Source organism: Schistosoma mansoni, assembly GCF_000237925.1.
Source record: "Schistosoma mansoni, WGS project CABG00000000 data, supercontig 0214, strain Puerto Rico, whole genome shotgun sequence".
Lineage (NCBI taxonomy): Eukaryota > Metazoa > Platyhelminthes > Trematoda > Strigeidida > Schistosomatidae > Schistosoma > Schistosoma mansoni.
Window position 1 is genome coordinate 101537 of NW_017386083.1, and position 19767 is coordinate 121303.

The 19767-nt window shown below is 39.7% G+C and overlaps 1 protein-coding gene across 1 annotated transcript; it reads left to right on the forward strand.

Annotated features, from left to right (window-relative positions):
• Positions 1–11400: 11400 nt before the first annotated feature.
• Positions 11401–13855, forward strand: Smp_151360 (hypothetical protein; the record flags this gene model as incomplete). Its single annotated transcript, XM_018792465.1, has 3 exons — positions 11401–11546; positions 12072–12282; positions 13292–13855. 3 exons carry the CDS (start codon positions 11401–11403, stop codon positions 13853–13855), a joined length of 921 nt encoding a protein of 306 aa, XP_018647227.1.
• Between the last annotated feature and the right edge of the window lie 5912 nt (positions 13856–19767).

Sequence of the window (19767 nt, forward strand, 5' to 3'; positions counted from 1 at the left end):
TTGTTTTGTTCTAGAAACCAAATGGAACGATTTCTACCATATATCTGTTACAAATCGTCTCTAAAATAATGTTTAAAATCAAGTGAAAGTAGCAATAATTATGAGCTCTCAAGCTAAGTAAACTTAGTACGGTAAAGTAGCTGAAGCTATATGGTTAGATATTATCACAAACTGAGATCTCCCTTAGCTAAATCTACGCTCTGCTCATTCTCTGAGTTTGGACAGACTTTTTTAAAGAACTGACATCTGGTAATGGTGAATTTGTTCCAGATTTTTTATTCACTAAATGAAAACATAATCGCTAAACTTTACCTGAAGTCACTTCTCTGAAAATTTGATTTGTTGTAAAGTTTTTGCACCCAGTTATCCTGCTTCGCTTCTACAACCTATTACGACACTAAATATACTTTCTCGGTTTCCTATCAATCTGTTGGATGTAACAGCATAAATTTATATTTTTGACTTCTTGAAGAATGGTTTTGCTAGTCTATGCGACTAGAAATTTTAGTCTATGTGGTTGTTGACACTGAGTATGTGAGCAACCTACTAAAATCCTTCTACCTAAAGATAGGATACCGTTTAACGATGGTAATAAATGATATCTAAGGTTAAAATCACCCTAACACCTATTGGTTATGACTGGATGAGTACTAGATGCACAGAAGCAGTAGATTATGCCAGACTCTAACTGCTTCTGTAGATATCTCTGATTCCCTAGGTTGTTTTTGCTTCATGAGGCTATAAGCTGATGTTCGATGATTAATAAATCTCCTGTTAACGTTTAAAGTAATAAAGATCTTGTTTATGGTGCAAAAGTTGTGGATCTACAATAAGCTTGATGCGAGACGCTTTTACTCACATCGAATGAATTTAGTATTTAAATAAGTCGGCTTGAAGAGGACTACGAGCTACACTTGGATAAATATTATTTCAGACTTAAACCAGTTTTAGATCCTCATATAGAAGTATTTGACTGAACGTGTATTTAGTTCGTAAACCAAACCAGAAATCGCCAAAACGCTCGACGCGTACATAGTCAGTTCCTTATATTAATACGACTAAGGTTAAATTGAAACAAGAAAGTACTGCTAAGTGGCCTTCTGTTCCATAATTAAAGATCTCAGTTTCTAATAAGTTGGGGATTAGGGAACTTTCATGGCACAAAGGGTCGGGATTTATAGTCTATTTTATTAAACTTGGTTGAAAGCAGCATAATTAAGACCTTACTCGTTCAATCTCCAGTTCTGATAGGTTTGCAATTTTGATTTAAAATGAATACGTTACATAACTTCATTGTTAAATTTCAGGGCATTTTGTTAGTGTTAACGGAACTTATTCACTTAATATAGGTCAATAAACTCAGCCTCGAGAAACACAAACTACATCAAGACTATGGGTACAACCAGGCCTTTGATCTAATAAGACAGATCAACTCTAATCTTTCCAGATGATAAGAAGATCACATTTACTATTTTAACCTGAGGTCATAAAAAAGCTCAGAGAATAAATTTATTAGCCACGTCTTGATTTCAGTTAGCTATACTGTAGTCATCCAAATTTTTAACCAACCCACTTTTTCACCAGAAGCTGGCTTGGATTTTCCGCGAAAACTGTGTTCATGACGTCATAAATGTGTCGGTTTTTAGTTAATTAAATATTCTACCTATTACCTGATTCATACAGCATTTTTAATGGCCCGTCGATCTGACTCCAATTTGTCCGTATGATGATGTAAACGAAATATACACTCCGGCTACTCTCGTATATTATCAAAGACTTAATTAGAGTTAGATAACAAAACAAGTCAAGTGAGATGATAAATTCTGGATACGTACATTTAATACACTCGTTGCCACAGACAGACAATAAGATAAACGAATTGGAGAAGCAGACCGGAGAAGATAAACATGCTAAATTGCAATACTATTCATTACAAACGTTAATATTGCTCAAAAGAGGTGATGCATAGCGAGAAAAAGAAACGAGAACGGAATAGAACAATGAATAACAGACAAACAAGTACACACAAGACGCATGAAAGTATAAATATAAGGACACAAAAATAAAACGTGAACGAATGCTTATGTCAAAACTCCGTATAGAATCGAAAGGGTTATTATGAAAAAATGACCCTAAAGCCATATGCTGTCTAAGTTACTCAGATCTGTTTAAAACCAGGATGAGTCATGTATAAATATTGGTACCAGACACTACACATTTAACATTTATATCTCTATTTCGTGCGAATAAAAACACTCTCCAAGTATATTGAGACAGTTAAAGCGGGAGCCTATTCATAATAACGGTAAAGAAGATACTACTGTCATCATTTTATTAACTAAGCGTCAACTGGCAAATCGGTCGTGTAAATAGTTTCAACAGAACGGCATTCATTATAACTTACTTTCACATATTGACTTGTAATAAGTGTGTCTGCATTTGATGCACTTATACCATGTAGGGGTACAATTAAATCTACGTCGGAAAGATTTTCGCACCAACGAAAATTTGTAATGTTAATTAGCATTTTTGAACTTCGTGAAATGCGATACTATGGTGATTTATTCAATCCTCAATGACTCCATCCAATATCCAATGGTTCAAATGGTTCAAATGGTTGAGGACGGAATAGAAGAAGCTTTCGCTTAACGGGCTTCCGTGTCTAGTAGCAGTGGATCACCAATACCTCCAGGCAAGAACCTAGGTATATTAACGATAATAGAGGAAGAAAGAATTTGGTAAATCATAATAATATGTTATCCTTAGTCCTTAAGAATAAGTCAAGTTTCCTCTTAAAGGACTCTTGGGAGGTCGCTTGGACTAGCTCAGTCGGCAGCGAATTCCAGCACTCGACAACTCTAACGGAGTAGAAGTTGTGTCTGCAGTCTGTTCTGCTATGTAGGGTCTCCAATTTCTGGGTGTTACCTCTCAGGTTAGTGTTATGACTAAGCTTAAGAAGATGTTTAAGGGGATGACCAGAAGTATTAAGGATACTATAAGTCATAAGAAGATCACCTCTAAGACGCCTGTACTCTAACGGGTAAAGGTTAAGTGATTTGAGGCGCTCTTCATAAGGTTTGAATTTGAGTCCCCGAACTGATTTCGTGGCTCGACGTTGGATACGTTCCAGAGTGTCCTTATACTTTTGGAGGGAGGGAGGAAATACTATGTTTCCGTACTCTAAATGGGGACGAATAAAACTGTTAAAGATTATATGGAAGGTTCTACCGTCAAACTGGCCAAAAATGCGCTTCAATGTTACCAGTGCAAGGTTTGCTTGAGAAGCGTTTTTGTCACAGTTCGCATACGATTTCAGGTCGTAGGGTACCAACACTCCCAAATCTTTTTCAACTTGGGAAACTTCTAGAGGGGAGTTACCTAAGTTATAACTATAGTCTGCAACATGTCGCAGATGGACTACTTTGCACTTTGAAGTGTTGAAGGTAAGTCCGTTGTCGTCTGCCCAACTTTGAAGTCGGGTCAGATCCTCCTGCAGAACTAGTATATCATTATGATTACGTATCTCTCTCCAAAGTTTCACATCATCAGCAAAAAGCAATAAGTCAGATGAAACTTGTTGAGGAAGATCGTTAATATAAATCAAGAAGAGAAGAGGTCCTAGTATTGAACCCTGGGGGACCCCACTAGGACATTCCATAGCCTGAGAGAGAGTGAAGTTAATCCTGACCTTAAAGTGTCGGTTATCTAAATATGAAGAGAGCCAGTCAATCAAAGGGGGTTTTATACCCAATCGTCCAAGCTTCTTGATAAGACATGCGTGGTTGACCTTATCAAAAGCTTTGGAGAAGTCCAGGTAGATGACGTCAACCTTCTCCTTGCGATCAAGGATGGTTGTCCATCTATCCACCGCAGTCAGCAGGTTCATCATACAAGAATGACCTTTTCTGAAACCATGCTGTTGAGGTGAGAAGAACTTTGAGGATGATAAGTGTTCTAGTATGCCGTCGAATACTAGGGATTCCATAATTTTTGAAGGTATGGAGAGAAGGGCCACTGGTCGGTAGCATGAGGGTTCACTGCGTCGACCTCCTTTGAAAATTGGTGTGATGTGGGCCAGCTTCCATATTTCCAGTAGTTTGCCTCTTCTTAGCGAGTGTGCAAACATCACGCTAAGTGGTGTCGCCAGGATTGAAGCTGCTTCCCTCAAAACAGCGGAATGAACCATGTCCGGACCAGGAGAAGTGTCTTTTCTTAGGTGCTGCAGTTTACGGAGCACCAGGTCAGCACTCAGGTCCACTTCGGAAAGTCCTGTACAGGTGCAGGTGAAGCTTTCGTCAGTATGGTTGATGTGGGTCAGCTGGAATGTCCGGGAGTACTGTTCAGCCAAAAGGTTAGCGGCATCACTGTCGTTATTGGTCGGGCCATTAGGACCTAGCAGTTGAGAAACTCCAGTCTTGCCCTGTCGAAGAGAAGCTGCATAACTGAACAAGCTTTTCGGATTGGAGACGAATCTATCGATAAGCTTGGTCTGGAACTGAAGCCTGTCTTCTCTTATTGCCTTTGTGCATATGTTCCTTATATGTTTTTATTGCCTGTACGCGCCGTTGTTATCAGTTCGTTTATATTCAGCCCAACAGTGCCTTTTGCGGCTTAGCAAACGACGAGTGTGGTTCTTGATGATTGGGGTTACTTGTAGCTTTTTGGGACCATTTGAGGAACTGAATGCTCAGTAGCACATAAGATCGTGTGCAGTAAAAAATCCCAATGAGCATCCACTTCAAGTTGAGGGTGAACATCCCAATCCACCTGTTGTAGATAGTCCTGTAAAGCTAACACATTCAACCGTTTGAAGTTCCAGCGCTTGTTGCTAGTAGGATATCGTAGGTCCGTTTTGCTGACAAAGCTGAATGATAAGACGGCGTGATCACTTTTCCCCAGGGGAGCCAGGATTGAGAGGTCGTCAACTAGGAATTCTTCATTTGTGAATACCCAGTCTAAGCGCGACGGCGTCTGACTGTTTCTCCAACGGGTTGCCGACTTCACATTTTCAAATAATCCCAGGTCGCCGATAAGGTTGAAGAACAGAGCTTCAGTAGAGTTGGCACCTCCAATGTATGTATGTTCCACGAAGTTGATTCTAGGGAGATTGAAGTCCCCTAGAATCAGGATTTGAGAGAATCCAAGACGCGTAGAGCGAGTTAATCCTTCCAGCAGACGTTTGTCATACTCGATGTCGGCAGTGGGCTTCCTGTAAATGACCCCAACTAGACACCTCGAGGTGGTAGACAATCTTACTGAGCACCATACTGACTCATCAAGATTGTGAAACTCTTGGTTGTGAAGTTGGTGCGCATCCAGGCATGACCGTATGTATAGTGCTACCCCACTCCCCATTCCTGTTTTTCTGTCGTTGCGAAATAAAGACATCCCAGTTATTGCTAACTCCTGGTCCGTAAACTGAGACGTTATCCAAGTTTCGGATATTCCTATCAGATGGGCATCATTAGCGTTGCTAAGTTCACGTAGCTCATCCATTTTGTTTGTCAAGCTCGCGGCGTTCGTGTATAGGCAGTTTATGCTTTCAATTTGGAACGCGTGAGCTTCTTCCCGTTTGTCTATATGAGCCGTGTGTGAGTTGACAGGTAGCCTACCTATACGATGTTTACCGAGTTGGTAGTCCCTGTCCTTTACACGTTTTTTTATGACTAAGACAGTCCACGAGTGGAATTGTCAGCTCCAGCTTTCGTTTGTGCTTGATCCTGCTGTCGTGGGGCCTATCCGGATGCATATGGATGCCAGTTGGCAACCGACGTCTATTGGCACGAAATGCTTCCAGAGTTGCAGCCGCCATGTGGGAGGAGGGGAAGGTTATCTTCAATAGCCGGTGCCTAGAGTCTCCGTCTTTCTTGGCTAGTCGCATTACCTGTTGGGTCAATATGTTCTTGAGTTTTAAGGAATGCTTAATGAATTTCTATTCCCGAATATCAGAGTTTGCTTGAGTTGGGTCCATATTTTCCGGCACACCTTGCACAATGATATTTCGTCCACGGAAAAACGCCTCGCAAGATTCCTTAGGGATGTTCCGGATGAGATTTCGTTCAGAATACGGTATGTCGGGCAGTACTCTTACGTTCCCATCGGACTTCAGTAAGTGACTGGCTAGCAGGACGTCCTCTACGTCGGAGGCATTCTTAAGTGTAACACGAAGCAGCCTCGGGTGGTTTAGGTGATTAGAGTCCTTCCCCCGAGTGAGCCGTGTGACGGTCAAAGGCTCTATTCTAGGGAGTTCAAGCCTCTTGTTTAATTCTCCCCAGAGCATCCTATCGTTTTTGTCCTGCAAACTGAGAGGAAGGTCGGGGTTATCAATAAGGTTCATGATTATGACAGAGTCGTCACGAACCGCAATTGATTTCCCAGGTTTCCCAGGGCGTCTAGGTTTGGTATCTTGTTGTTTGGATGTCGAAGCGCGTTTTCTATTCCTGGGCTCAGTGATGACCGGGCGGACAGTCTTGGGAGTAGACTGTGCGGCCAAAGCATCAATTGATTTCCGCACGATACTTGGGACGTTCAGTTTTGGCGGGGACGCTTGGGCTTTATTACTCCTGTTAACGTGAGTCCAACCACCTACAAGATTTTTGGGAACCACTGTCTCATTCAAGGACCGTTCCATGGGGGACCCAAGTTTACTGAGGGAGTCGATGACAGTCGATGTTAAGATGGTGCTGAGTTTCAGCATATCATCACTCGTGCTGTTAACAGCACCGTCGATAACCGAACTGTCAGTATCCTTTTTCTTATTTGCCCTATGCGTTCCAGCTTTGTTACCCGTCGTGATGCTATCATTTACCGAATTCTTAGACAACTTATCTCTCAGACCTGTTAGTAAAGTAATGATAGTACCCAACATAACTACCGTATCGGTGTTGCAGGTAACACATACCCACCTACGATCAGACTTGCTGAGTCTGCTATAGGCTGCTGCTGTTAGATCTGTACATGCCTCGTGGAACCAACCTTTGCAGTTGTCACAATGCATGCCAGATGTAACGGCAAAACGGCAACCAGGTCTTTTGCAAGAATTTTTCATGGCTAGTGATTTAGACTGTCTTAAAAATACAAGCAGTAAATTTAGGACCGTTAAAAAACACACAGTAAACAAAAACTGGCAAAAATGTTTAAAAACAGTTAACGATAAGCTAAAGCTAGCCTTTACGTGAAAACTATAAAAAAACCGATAGTGAGCTGAGGCAAAACCACAGTTAACTATTAATTTGAGTGAAACGCAAAAAAGAAGTAATCTACCGAACGTATAGCTCAGGATAGATTCTTTAGATTGGAAATGGTACTTTTGTTGCGTAAGAACACAGCAAAAGTTTGAGAAATGTAAATCACGTTAGGACTAAACTTCCCGTTCGAAAAGCGCGCGGTATGAGATCTTCGTCACGAACTCGTATAGACAGAATTACTCTTTTTTCTTCACTTCTTATTGTTTAAACATGACTCCGGCCATTTTGCGTTATTCAGTTGATGGCAGTCTGAGCACCAACTGCATTAGATCTAATCACTTTGGTAGTTGTATAGTGAGTGATAATTTAAATGCTAAGTGAATATGATTGTTACGAGAATAGACAAATAATTCACCCGATTAGTAATCTGTAAGGAGATGGAATTAAAGGGATAGGAATGTAATGGATATGATAATAACAGACATAAGAATTAGTCATGATATGTTGTTTTGACATCGTGGTAATTTATGAGACATGCACCAGACACAACTGGCTCAAGGGACGTGATAATCGATGGCTGAGTACGTATTTTTCAAGTCTCGTCTTGAAGCTTCCCACTGGATAGATCGCGGTCACTTCGTTTGGGTGTTCGCTCTTTCATGTTTCATACTCCGATGGATGCCTCGAGGAGCGTCGTAATTATGTCCTGGTTATAGGCTCCTTTTGCAGTTGATTGACGTGTATATTAGGCTATATGCAACTATCAAATCATCTCTTATTCTCCTGAAGCATACTAAGAATAACCTAAGGTGCTGAAGTCTGTCTTCGTCAGATTTAGGTTTTAGTCCCATCATCCACTTGGTCTGAGATTTATACCGCTTTTGAAGAGGGGCACGCAAAGACACTGCGGACTTTAAGGTGGGGCCATGAATATGTTTTGACGAATTAAAAGTAAATAAATTGATTATTGAGTCCAGATAATCAAATTTTGACATTCAATCCTGGACTTTTGACATCCAGTACTATAGCAACTATCCTACAATCGATTTCCAGTATGGTCAGTTTGGGTCAACCCTTTTTATTAACTTACCTAACAGACATCGTACTTTGGTTGATAACGATTTGCACATTCGTTGTACTGTTATTACCACTAGAGCACTTGACACTCTAGTCAAAATGTTGATTGCTTAGGTATCATTCGATGACTCATACTCCTCCTCATATATGTATGCACGCAAATCCTATTATCAGCCTTTGTTTTGTTTTGCTGTGCCCTTATTCAATTTGACTACAATTGCTTGCTCGCTCGCTGCTCACTGCTCGTTGATATTTGCTCATATGCTTGTAACTTTCTGGCCTGAGTTATTTGACAATAAACTATAGTTGCCGCTTCTCTTTGCCTTCTGATTTTATGCACTGTTAAGACTGGTATTATATCGGTTATCGAGGTGATCGATCAACGAGGAACGGCACTACAGTACAAAAGCCCTGGTATAATACGTCTGATGGTGGTTAGGTAGTGACCTGTGAGAAACTTCGGTAGTCAAACAGAAATAATGGATGTAACCAAATCACGACCAAAGAATCGCCCATAATTTTAAGTCCGACATGATCTCATATTTTTAGATAATGTTTGAGAGGTATGTTTTCTGTACATACATACATATGTCCAAATGAGTTTGTTAAAAGCCCACATAATAATATATCGTTTTGAGTACATCGCAGGCAAAATCATGCAAAGACGTTTAAGGTTTAACGGCTTCTAACAGATTTTCGTTATACACAGTGCACTGTCTATCATTTGGATCCAAACCAAGTATGACGTTAGCAATACTTGTTATCTATGAATAAGTATTGTTTTGTGACATTTTCTTAGATAGTTTCATCAAATCAGAACAAGATATTTGCTTTTTAGCAGCATGCTCAGTCATCGAACCAGATGACGTTAAAGGAAGTGCAAAACACGCTTTGTTGCTGAATGATTGTAATCCCTTATGCAGGATTGTGGATGCGCATTGATGGGGATTCCCATACTAGGACAAAACGGTCGTCCAGAGCTATCATGTTTCCAGTGGTAGTCTAGCTTAGATCGACTCATGAATCCATCTACTAAACTTACAGAACTATCTGTTTTGGAGATTTATTGACCGCTACAATGGCCGAAATAGAAGTTACTAATTAAGGGGTTTGAAGACATATTTTTGATACTGTTGATATGCAGAGAAGTATATGAGGTAAGCTAATTTGTTGGTGTGAGGAATGAGTGGCACGTTTTACCCGACACAATGTCAACCCCCAATTAACTGTTGAATTCACCACGATGAGTGGAATTAAGGGTTAGATTATTTTTATTGGATGCTACTGAATACACAGGAGAAGAACTAATCATCAAGACTTGACTTCAAAGAAATCAGTTAATGTACAGCTAGTAGTCAGATGAACGTATCCAACATCGAGCCCACGAAATCAGTTCTGGGACTCAAATTCAAACCTTAGGAAGAGCGCCTCCAATCACTTAAACTTCACTTGTTAGAGTACAGGCGTCATAGAGGTAACCTTCTTATTATGACTTACAGTATTGAATAAGAAAAAGGGAATTCAGCGAAGAAATTTTTCTTTTCGACGAAATCATTTACTTAAGCTGTACATTCGTATATATAGTGATATGGAAAATATATGTCTATAGGAGGCTAGAAAAGATTGCATTATAAATGGATTCGACAATAAATAACAAATGAGGTGACGTACTAATCAAGGGGTAAGGAAGAAAATAATATATGGGTCAGATAATAGTTCAATTGACAGATATGAAGAAAAGCGACAAACACAAAGGTCATAATAATAATAATAATCTGAGTAATAATCAAGAAAACTTGTATAAGGTAATAATAATAATAACTGATTAGAGTTTAAATGTAAAACAGTAATTTAAAAAACAAAAAACCGATAATAATCAGATAAAAGTACAGAAAAAAACAAAAAAAACAACCAAAAAACGTACCCAATGAGGGAATTAGGGCCAAGGAAGGGTAAGAGGTTGGACAAATCGTTTCTGCACGCAAAGTTCAGGCTTGAATTCATGGATTGCCAATGCCTCAGCAGTGCATAAGATGATTTCGTCGAAAAGAAAATTTTCTTCGCTGAATTCTCTTTTTCTTATTCAATGACATTATGAGTTATTTTAGTTACTTACAGTATTCTTAACACTTCTGGTCATCCTCTTAAACATCTCAAGCTTAGTCACAACACTAACGTAAGAGGTAACACCCAGAAATTGGTGACCCAAGAACTCTGTAAAAGTTGTCAAATGCTGGGATTCGATGCCGACTGAGCTAGTCCAAGAAACTTCCCAGGAGTCATTCTAGAGGAAACTTGACCTATTCTCAAAGACTAAAGATAACATATTATTATGATTTACCAAATTCTTTCTTCCTCTATTATCGTTAATATACCTAGGTTCTTGCCTGGAGGTATTGGTGATCCACTGCTACTAGACACGGAAGCCCGTTAAGCGAAAGCTTCTTCTATTCTGTCCTCAACCATTCGAACCGTTTGAATATTGGACACAGAAGGCAGTAGGTTGATATTACAGATCCTTGGTATTGGCGGGTTAATAGATGAGGTTAGGTCTTCTGCTTTTTTATTTCGGAAGTACATTCCAACGAACAGGTCTAATGGTCCTTGTAGATGTATTATGAGGACTTAATATTCAGTACCGTAGACTGGTAATACGCACGGAATTTTTTAATACAGAAAAACTATTACTAGTACATAAGATTAATTAGCTTAGGTACTTGATACGATTAGTCGAAGTGCTTGGGTCTAGTTAAGTGTAGATACCCAGTTCATTTGATGCCCTAGCCACGAAAACTTTAAAACTGCTCTGGTTAGACTCTTCAGGACTGAGAATTTGCAAGGGACTCAATCTTGGTCGAAACTAGTTGATGAGCTCATGAACTCAACAGGCTGAATAAAGTGATGCAAAAACTAGTTAGCCAAAAGTGTTGGTAATCGCATCGTTTAACAGTTGGTAACTGTATAAGAGTATGGATGTCTAGTGAAAACATAATAATCATCTGGATGTAGTTTGACAGCCAAAGATAAAGATTAACCAAGTCAGTAGAAAACTTATTAGTCGTAGCTAGTCAAATACTCGGAACGATTGTTCAGTTCTTGCTCACCAATACTCTACCGCCTGATAAGATTAGCAGTGATGGCTAAACCAGTATACTGGGGAATATCTCTTAGTGACAAGTTCTCAATAGGGGATTTACTGCTAGTTCATCCTATCATTAGGAAAGTTTCATATGACGTACCTAGTAGTAAGCCTGCCAATTGTCTAGATCGTACACAAATGAAGTATGTTACATATTTGAATTTAATTTCAGTTATAACGTTATGTTGCACTGGCTCACTCCTAGTCCGCTCATATTCAAGTTTATCTCGTTAGTTTCCATTTCCGCCTTAGTCTGAAGTATAGTGGTTTGTTAAATTGGAGACAAAAAGCAAAAGTTCACATAGGAATGTCACTAAGGTGTTGATGAAGTTCAACTCATGAATATTTGTGGAAATCGAATTTTCAGAAATATAATGCACAATAACGAGTGAGAGCACAGAATAATGAACGTTTGCTAATATTAGAACCAAAGATATAAAGGTAAACAATCAATGAATGCATTTGGGCCATATTACTTAGAGTTTGTAACTCCCAAGTATCTACAGATAAGTCCATACCGCCTTATCTAAGGCCATGAATTAGTCTTATCCTGACTTCACCTCTTGTTAACGGACTTTCTTTATTTTTAAGGTTTGAATGTATACAACAAAAATCTAAGTGCCTTTCGTTGTAATTAACATAATCACTTATCTACCATTTTGACCTAGCAACTCGAAACGTCGAAGATCCGATGTAGAATTTTTGGAGTTAAGAAACATTATTGAGTCTCCACCTACAGATCTCGATGCTGATCAAAATATCAGAAAGTCAAAGAGACTTCGTCGTGATTCTATATGTCTATCAAACTCTGAAAATAAAGAGCCTTCAAAACCATCCAGAGCACCTAAAAGAAAGTCATCGAGATGCCCATTAAAGCAAGTAAGTGTTTTTGACATTTAAATATATTACTTTGTTGTTATCCATGTCTTGTTAGGTGTCACTCATTTATGACTCATAGGTTGAATATGATCCTATCTCCGATTTTCCTACTTCATGATCCGTCTTGTTCCTACCATTTCAAAGGTCTAAAATACTTTGAAATATCACTAAATGTTCAACAGTCACTCTTCTGATGAGCTGTATTTTGAACACCGTAAATTGTTTGTAAGTATGCTTGTAGCAGTGGTACTAGTGTGAAATTTGAGTGTAAGGCTATTGATAACACGTTCAAACTTCTGCTCACCTCAGCTTAGGTAGCTACATGTATCTCTAACCATCTCATAAAAACTGTAGTTCATGGGTCAGTTTACCACACATTTGTTCGTAGTCATCGAGTTTTAAATAAAATAAATAATAAACGATCTTTGTTTTAGTTTACAGCAATCTGACGTTGAAGTCGTGATAGAAAATAAACTCACCAAAATGATAGTTGTGATAATTTTTCGCTCTAAATCAGTTCCACACACAACATCGGTATGGTACCAAAAAAGGTTCACCGAAGTAAAAAAAAATAAGACGATATTTACCCTTTAAAGCTAGAGCTTAGAACCCCACTAACAGTATGCAAAAAGTAATGGACAAACCAGTTTCCAGCCAAATCAAAAGTTCCGATTACTATGCCATTGTAAATAGTGTTAATATCTACTTTTATGTGAAGGCATTCCCCGTTTATCTACTTTGGCTGATTAATGCATGTTGAAATTGTCAAGTTGCTATGATTACCTTGTCTCCTTATACTTATTCTGTTCTGTTGGCCAAAGTGATTCATTTCATGTTGGGTTAAGTTAGTTTCTGATATTTCTCATTCATTCTTGAGTGCAGTAGGTGTTGAGAACTTTATATAAGGTCCCAACTAAATTTATTTGTTAGTATCCATTCTTCACTCCAATTACTATTTATTTAATCAGTTCCTGACTTATTGCTTAACTTGAAAATATTTTATTTTCAGTTGAATTCTCATGATAGTACATCCACTAATCATACTCAACTAACTGTTCCAATGAAAAATGACCTACTACCCATGGATATTAGTTCTATCAATACTGTTTCATTTGGTAATCTGTCAATTTCATCACCAAACAAATCAGAAAATACTAAATTATCTCGTCCAAGTTCTTCACTTATTCCTGCATTTGTTTCAGATTTTTATCTCTCTAAAAGGTATGTTCCCCCTAAGCACAGAGGGTTAGCCACAGTAATTGAAGATTCTGTTAAACGGAGTCAGCGACGTCCTAGATCGTACAAAAAGACTGAACTTTCTCCGATAAGGCGACAAATATTTACAGGCCAAACTCTTGAAGAAGCTTGTGCCCCTACTGCTGTTGGTATTGCTCCGCTAGACTCAGAGCTGGTGTTGTCAGTTACACGTAAGCGGGTTATCAGGCGTCAAAAGCTTGCGAAAAAGTTAGGTTTTCGTGGCATTAGTATATCCAAGCAGACTGAAGAGAACTTTGCTAAATTTCTTTCACAATCGAATTTGAATTCTTCTCACAGTAGCTCAGCATCTGTGTGAGTAGAAATGCAACTGTCCTTCACATTAATCCCGTACTACATATGGATACCTACGTCTTTCAACTAAGTATCAAAATTCAGACCCTCTCTGTTTTATGTAAATCTTTTGTTCATATGACAGATATTTTCACCAGTGTTCGCATGGAATCTTCCACACTTGGTATGCAAAGAGCATCGTAAGAACCTCATATTTCATCCCTTTTATCCTGCATATGGTATGGTGCCGTGTATATTTTTTGACTAGGTATAAGACCTGTTCAGATTTCTTACAACTTATGTTTAAAAAACCGAATTTGACTTTCAACTCCCTTTAAATTTTGTTACAACCCAAAATGTGGGACATTTTATAAAATATCATTTACTCTGAATATAATCTTAGTTCTTTTGAAGCAACAAATACCTCCATATTTTTCAAGAAAGTTTCTTCTGTAGAGTTGGGCTATGCCTCAAACACTGAGACACGTTTCATGTTTTCGTTAGTCACTTTTATCAGTAGGCTTTTACCACACATTTCAAACATGACCATTCGCAAACTTTTAAATTAAATAGAAATCAGTAACGTGGTGTAGTTTTAAGACTTTTTCAATATTGCTTAATTGGCAGTTGGGTGCCCAAATTTCTGAAAATTCCTATCTTAGTCGTACTTTTTTGTAATCTTACTAATTTTATAGAATAAGTGGATTGTGTGTGCTTCCTGGAAGCACGTTTTGTCCTGTCTAGGATCTATCAGCTGCACCGATTTTCATCTCAGTGTTGATTATTTCAGGACTTGAACCCATTGTCCTTCCTTTCAGACTCTAATGTGTTATGAACTAAGGTACTGATTCAGGATTGTCACTTACATATGTGCCTACAAAGACCAATCAAAATCCAGTCTTGACCATCTATAAAGTCACTAGCTTTTGATCTGTGCCATGTTGGTAGATACAAACTACTTGGGTGTAGTCAGCGTGACTATCGTAAACAGTGGTTGGAGGCTCTGGGTGACATGGCTGAGAATCGATCACAATGGCGCAAGTGCATACACTCTTCGTCTTCCCTTAAGCTGTGAGATTAAAATTACTTAACGCATTTCTTTCTACGAACTATTTATTTATTTATTTGAACACATCAATATTGGTACAAAGGGGCACCGAATACATATGCACTACACAAGTCACTTGATTTGTGTGTAGGCTGTAATACTCCCCGGGTGCCTAGACCGAAGCAAGTGGTTTTCCTAAGGGGCCACACCCAAAGCTTTCGACCTAAAGGTTTGATCCACAAAACAATGGAGCAACGTCAAGAGATACAGTTCCATGGTGGCCGGTGACGAACGATTGGTTCATACGTCATTCCTTCCTTTAGGATTCTAGAGTCCATATGCACCATCAGTAATTAGGGTTTTCCAACTCACCTAGGTGGACCCTGTGTGTTCACCAACCGGGTTAAAGCACCGGACATTCGCTTTTCGTCCTCTCAGTTTCGTAAACATCACGACCGCCGCGAAAAGGCAGTGAGTTGGACTTTCCCGGCAGTGGCTGTATACGCGTGGCCATGTAAGAACATTTTGAAAGGGGGAGTTAACTCTCCCCACTCTCAGCTATACCAAGGCATTTGGAGACCTGAAATAATTCTTTATCCAGGTATCATATCTTTATATGCAATCTTTTTTCATATATTACTACCATAGGAGTAACTGCTTCTATGAATTTAGTGTTCATCATGTTGTGCTAATAAGGTATGGGAACTTGGGCCAATACATATATGTGCCTGGTCTTACGTTGTAGATGAATGACTTGCTTGGACTGTTGCTTAAGGTGATCAAATGACTTTCCACTTTGTCAGTATTCTCACTGAACAGAACTATATCATCTGCATATTCTAAGTCAGCAAGTAAATCTCCTGGTAGATCAGTCCCTGAAAACTCAGACTATGAGAGTGTTATCTCTAAAAGCATGTCTATGACAAAGTTGAATAAAAATACAGAAGGAAAACAAATCCCATGAATACCACTTTAAGTAACCGATTCCGACGACGGTTCGCTATAAGTTGTACTCGACCAGTAGTGTTCGAGTAGAGAGCCTGTACAATGTTAATGCACTTCTCTGGTACACCTCTCAACGACAGGTACTGACATGGAACCTCGCGACCAACGGAGTCGAACGCCGCCTCAAGGTCAAACGGGAAGTATGTCTATACTCCATAATTCTCCTAAGAGTGAATATTTGGTCTACATATCCACATCAAGTTCTTAAACTAGCCTGGTTTTCTTGGTTTGCTCTATTCAGACGTCGAAGTATTATCGAGGCTAATGTTTTACATACCGTATTAGGTAAAGTGATGCCTCTGTGATTATCAAAGTTTTTTTGTCCTTATAAACCGGACGACCAGTGATCGATACCAGTCAAATTGGATTACGTCTAGTCCCCAGATTTTAGCTTAGGTTTCAGTCAGTGTGACTGCTGAAATCAGACCACCATCCTTAAAAGTCTCGGTTTAGTCCATCAGGCTCCGCTGCTCTCTTTCGCTTTAGACTACTCATAGCCTTTCCAACTGCACCAAGAGTTGGAGGACTTACATCATTTCGCCATTCAGATTACTTGTGGATAGTGGGTAACTGAAGGCCGGTTGAACCGTTCCCTAAACTGTTCTGCTCATCGGTTCAACCTCCTGGATTGAGTGAATAATAGTCCCGTCTATTTTCGAGATAGTTTTACTGACAGCAACTACACCTGTGGCCCCTCCGGGGCTAATGCCGGTCCCCAGCCCGGATAAAGGAGGAGGGTTGGGCATGGGGTAAGCCACTCCATCCCGTAGAAAAATAATCCAGACCATTTATACTCTGCCCTGGGAATCTAAGGAAAAATTATGACGCCTCATGATAAAAGCCAAGTTCCTTCGGAATTCACGAGGCCGATGCCCCTTCCAACAACCAGAGCAACAATTCCTATAGGTACATGCAACGTCCGAACAATGTGGGAGACTGGAAGAGACTTCCAAATTGCTACAGAAATGAGGAAATACAACCTAGAGGTGCTTGGGATTAGTGAAACACATTGGACGCAGGTTGGACAACGACGAGTTTCAGGGCAGCTTCTGTTATAATCCGGCCATGAAGAATAAAATGCTACACATACACAAGGAGTTGCATTGATGCTGTCCAAACAAACACAAAATGCACTTATAGAATGGGAATCTCATGAACCAAGGATCATCAAAGCCTCCTTCAAAACAAAGAAAGAGGGTATTACAATGAACGCTATCCAATGCTATGCGCCTACCAACCACTACAATGAAGACGTTAAAGATCAATTCTACGATAGGCTGCAGTCAATTGTCGAGAAGTGCACAGCAAAGAACTTGACCATTCTGAGGTGAGACCTAAATGCCAAGGTTGGAATGGACAACACCGGATACGAAGATGTCATGAAACGACATGGACTGACTAGGAGAAAGGGACAAAAATGGTGAGAGATTTGCAAACCTATGTGCCTTCAATAAACTGGTCATAGGCGGCACTATATTCCCACATAAACGCATTCACAAAACCACATAGACTTCACCGGATCACACTACGCAGAACCAAATCGACCATATCTGCATCAACAAAAAGTTCAGAAGGACGACGGAGGATGTGAGAATCAGGATAGGAGTTGATATAGCACCAGATCATCACTTGCTGGTCGCCAAGATGAGATTAAAACTTAAGAAGCACTGGACAACGGCGCAGAAAACACTACAAAAGTTTCTTCAGGATACTGACAAACTCAACAAATTCAAGATAGACCTCAGCAACAGGTTCTAGGCCTTTCATGATCTACTCTATGGAAAGCAGCTGGAAAGGGATAAAAGAGGCAATCACTTCAACACGTCAGAAGGTTCTGGGCCACAAGAAGCACCATCACAAGAAATGGATCACTGTTGATACACTGCATAAAGTTCAAGAAAGGAGGAACAAGAAGGCAGAAATCAATACCAGACGAACAAGAGCAGAAAAAGCCAACGCACAAACCAAATACACAGAAGTAAACAAGCAAGTGAAGAGGAGCATCAGAACCGACAAGCGTAAATATGTGGAAGATTCGGCAATGACGGCGGAAAAGGTTTCAAGAGAAGGAAACATGAGACAACTGCACGACACAACAAAGAAACTCGCTGGAAATTACCGTAAATCAGAACGACCAGTGAAAAGCAAAGAAGGCAAGGTAATCTCGGAGGAATTCTTTTGAATTGGTCGATATTTAGGTGATAATAATATCAAAGTAAAGACAATGTGTTCATTTGACATGAATTCTTTATTCACAAATGTACCTTTGAAAAAGACCATTGACATATTATGTGACTGTATATCTTTGAACAACCTTAAATTATCTATATCTTTAAAATTTCTTAAAGATTTATTACTATTATGTACTAACAAAGTTCAGTTCACTTTTGAAGGCGAATACTTTCGCCAGATTGATGGGGTTGCTATGGGTAGTCCGTTAGGACCATTATTAGCAGATGTGTTTATGGCACATGTTGAAAATCTATCTGAAGACTTGATCGAAAACGTGTCACTTTTACATATCGCCACTTCAGACGACGCTAATCCTCATACTTAAAGTTGGTGTTTGCCAGAAATAGACGGTTGACTGAGCATAGTTGCAACAGACGCTTGCCGTTATCTGTTCGCTGAGCCGGATCACCGTAAGATCTGCCTAAGTGACTTCCTGTTTGCTTTATTTTACCCACCACTACTATATCAGAGTGTCTAACTTTTTGAAGGAGCTTCTCGTAAAATTCATTTTTAATTTCGTCTGAGTTGGAATGAGTGGGAGTGTAGACGGGCAACGAAAAGGCAGCGAGGTGTGTCCCTATTTTTCTGAGCTTACTGTCTCTTCTAGTCGAACAGTGCACAGGCGACTGACCAGTCTAGAAAACCTATCACTATTTTAGAATTTAGTCCTATACCTACATCAGCACGGGCATGAGATCGTGGGGGATGTAAGCATTAAGAGGTGAAGGGAGGACTCGATCGTCAACAAGATGATCTTAGGCGCTGATAGATGTATGGGGGCGAATGTCTTCCTGATTATCCACACTGTGGAAGGATACTTCTTCTTGAGGAACCTGAATAAGATGAATTAGTGGTTTTAGAAACCTGAAAGCGTGACTTCAGAGCTCAAGGAACAAATGCTTTGAGGCCAGTCGCGCACGGCCTTTTTATGGGAAGATTTTGATGAGTTAGCTCCGCATTTCAAAAGGCCTTAACGCCGTAGACGGAGATCCGTGGAGCACAGTAGGGCATGACACTTCTAGGGTCGACTATTATTAATCCATTGTGAGAAGGCAGCATTTCTGCAGATGCTGGTTGTGTGAGGGGAACACGTTTATGCAGTCACAGTCTCTACAGTCAGTCGTACGACTTCTCCCTCGGACCTTTAGTTACTAATTTTGGTCTTACTGTTCTCCAACCGGCCTGCCTGGCATGGCAGGACCTAAAGGGAAATGTGTTTCAGCCGATATAGCTCGGTTGAGTCATCATGATAGGCAAGCCTGACCACCACACCAAGGTAGCAGCTACAGTCTGGAGAAAGTAGTAAGATGATCCATCGGAAATCCGTTCCTAAATGTAGTTATAGCTCAAGCAAGTCTTCTGACATGAAAGGTCTTAACGTATGGACAGCTTGTTTAAGTAATCTTTATCAAGACATTATTGATGGAAAACTAACATATTAGAAGTCGTCTAGACATAATGAATTCATCTAAAAACTAGTTTACCTCGGTTACTTTCTGTTGGAATAGTTTTGGTTAATTTAGATGAAAAGCAGTTATACTTCCTTTCATGGTTAATTTTTCGGTCTCTGAGGCTGTTTACACAGACGCTTAGTCGTTAATCGGGTTGACATTTTTGATGTATTATCGAGGGATGTCCAAAAAGCAAGGCAT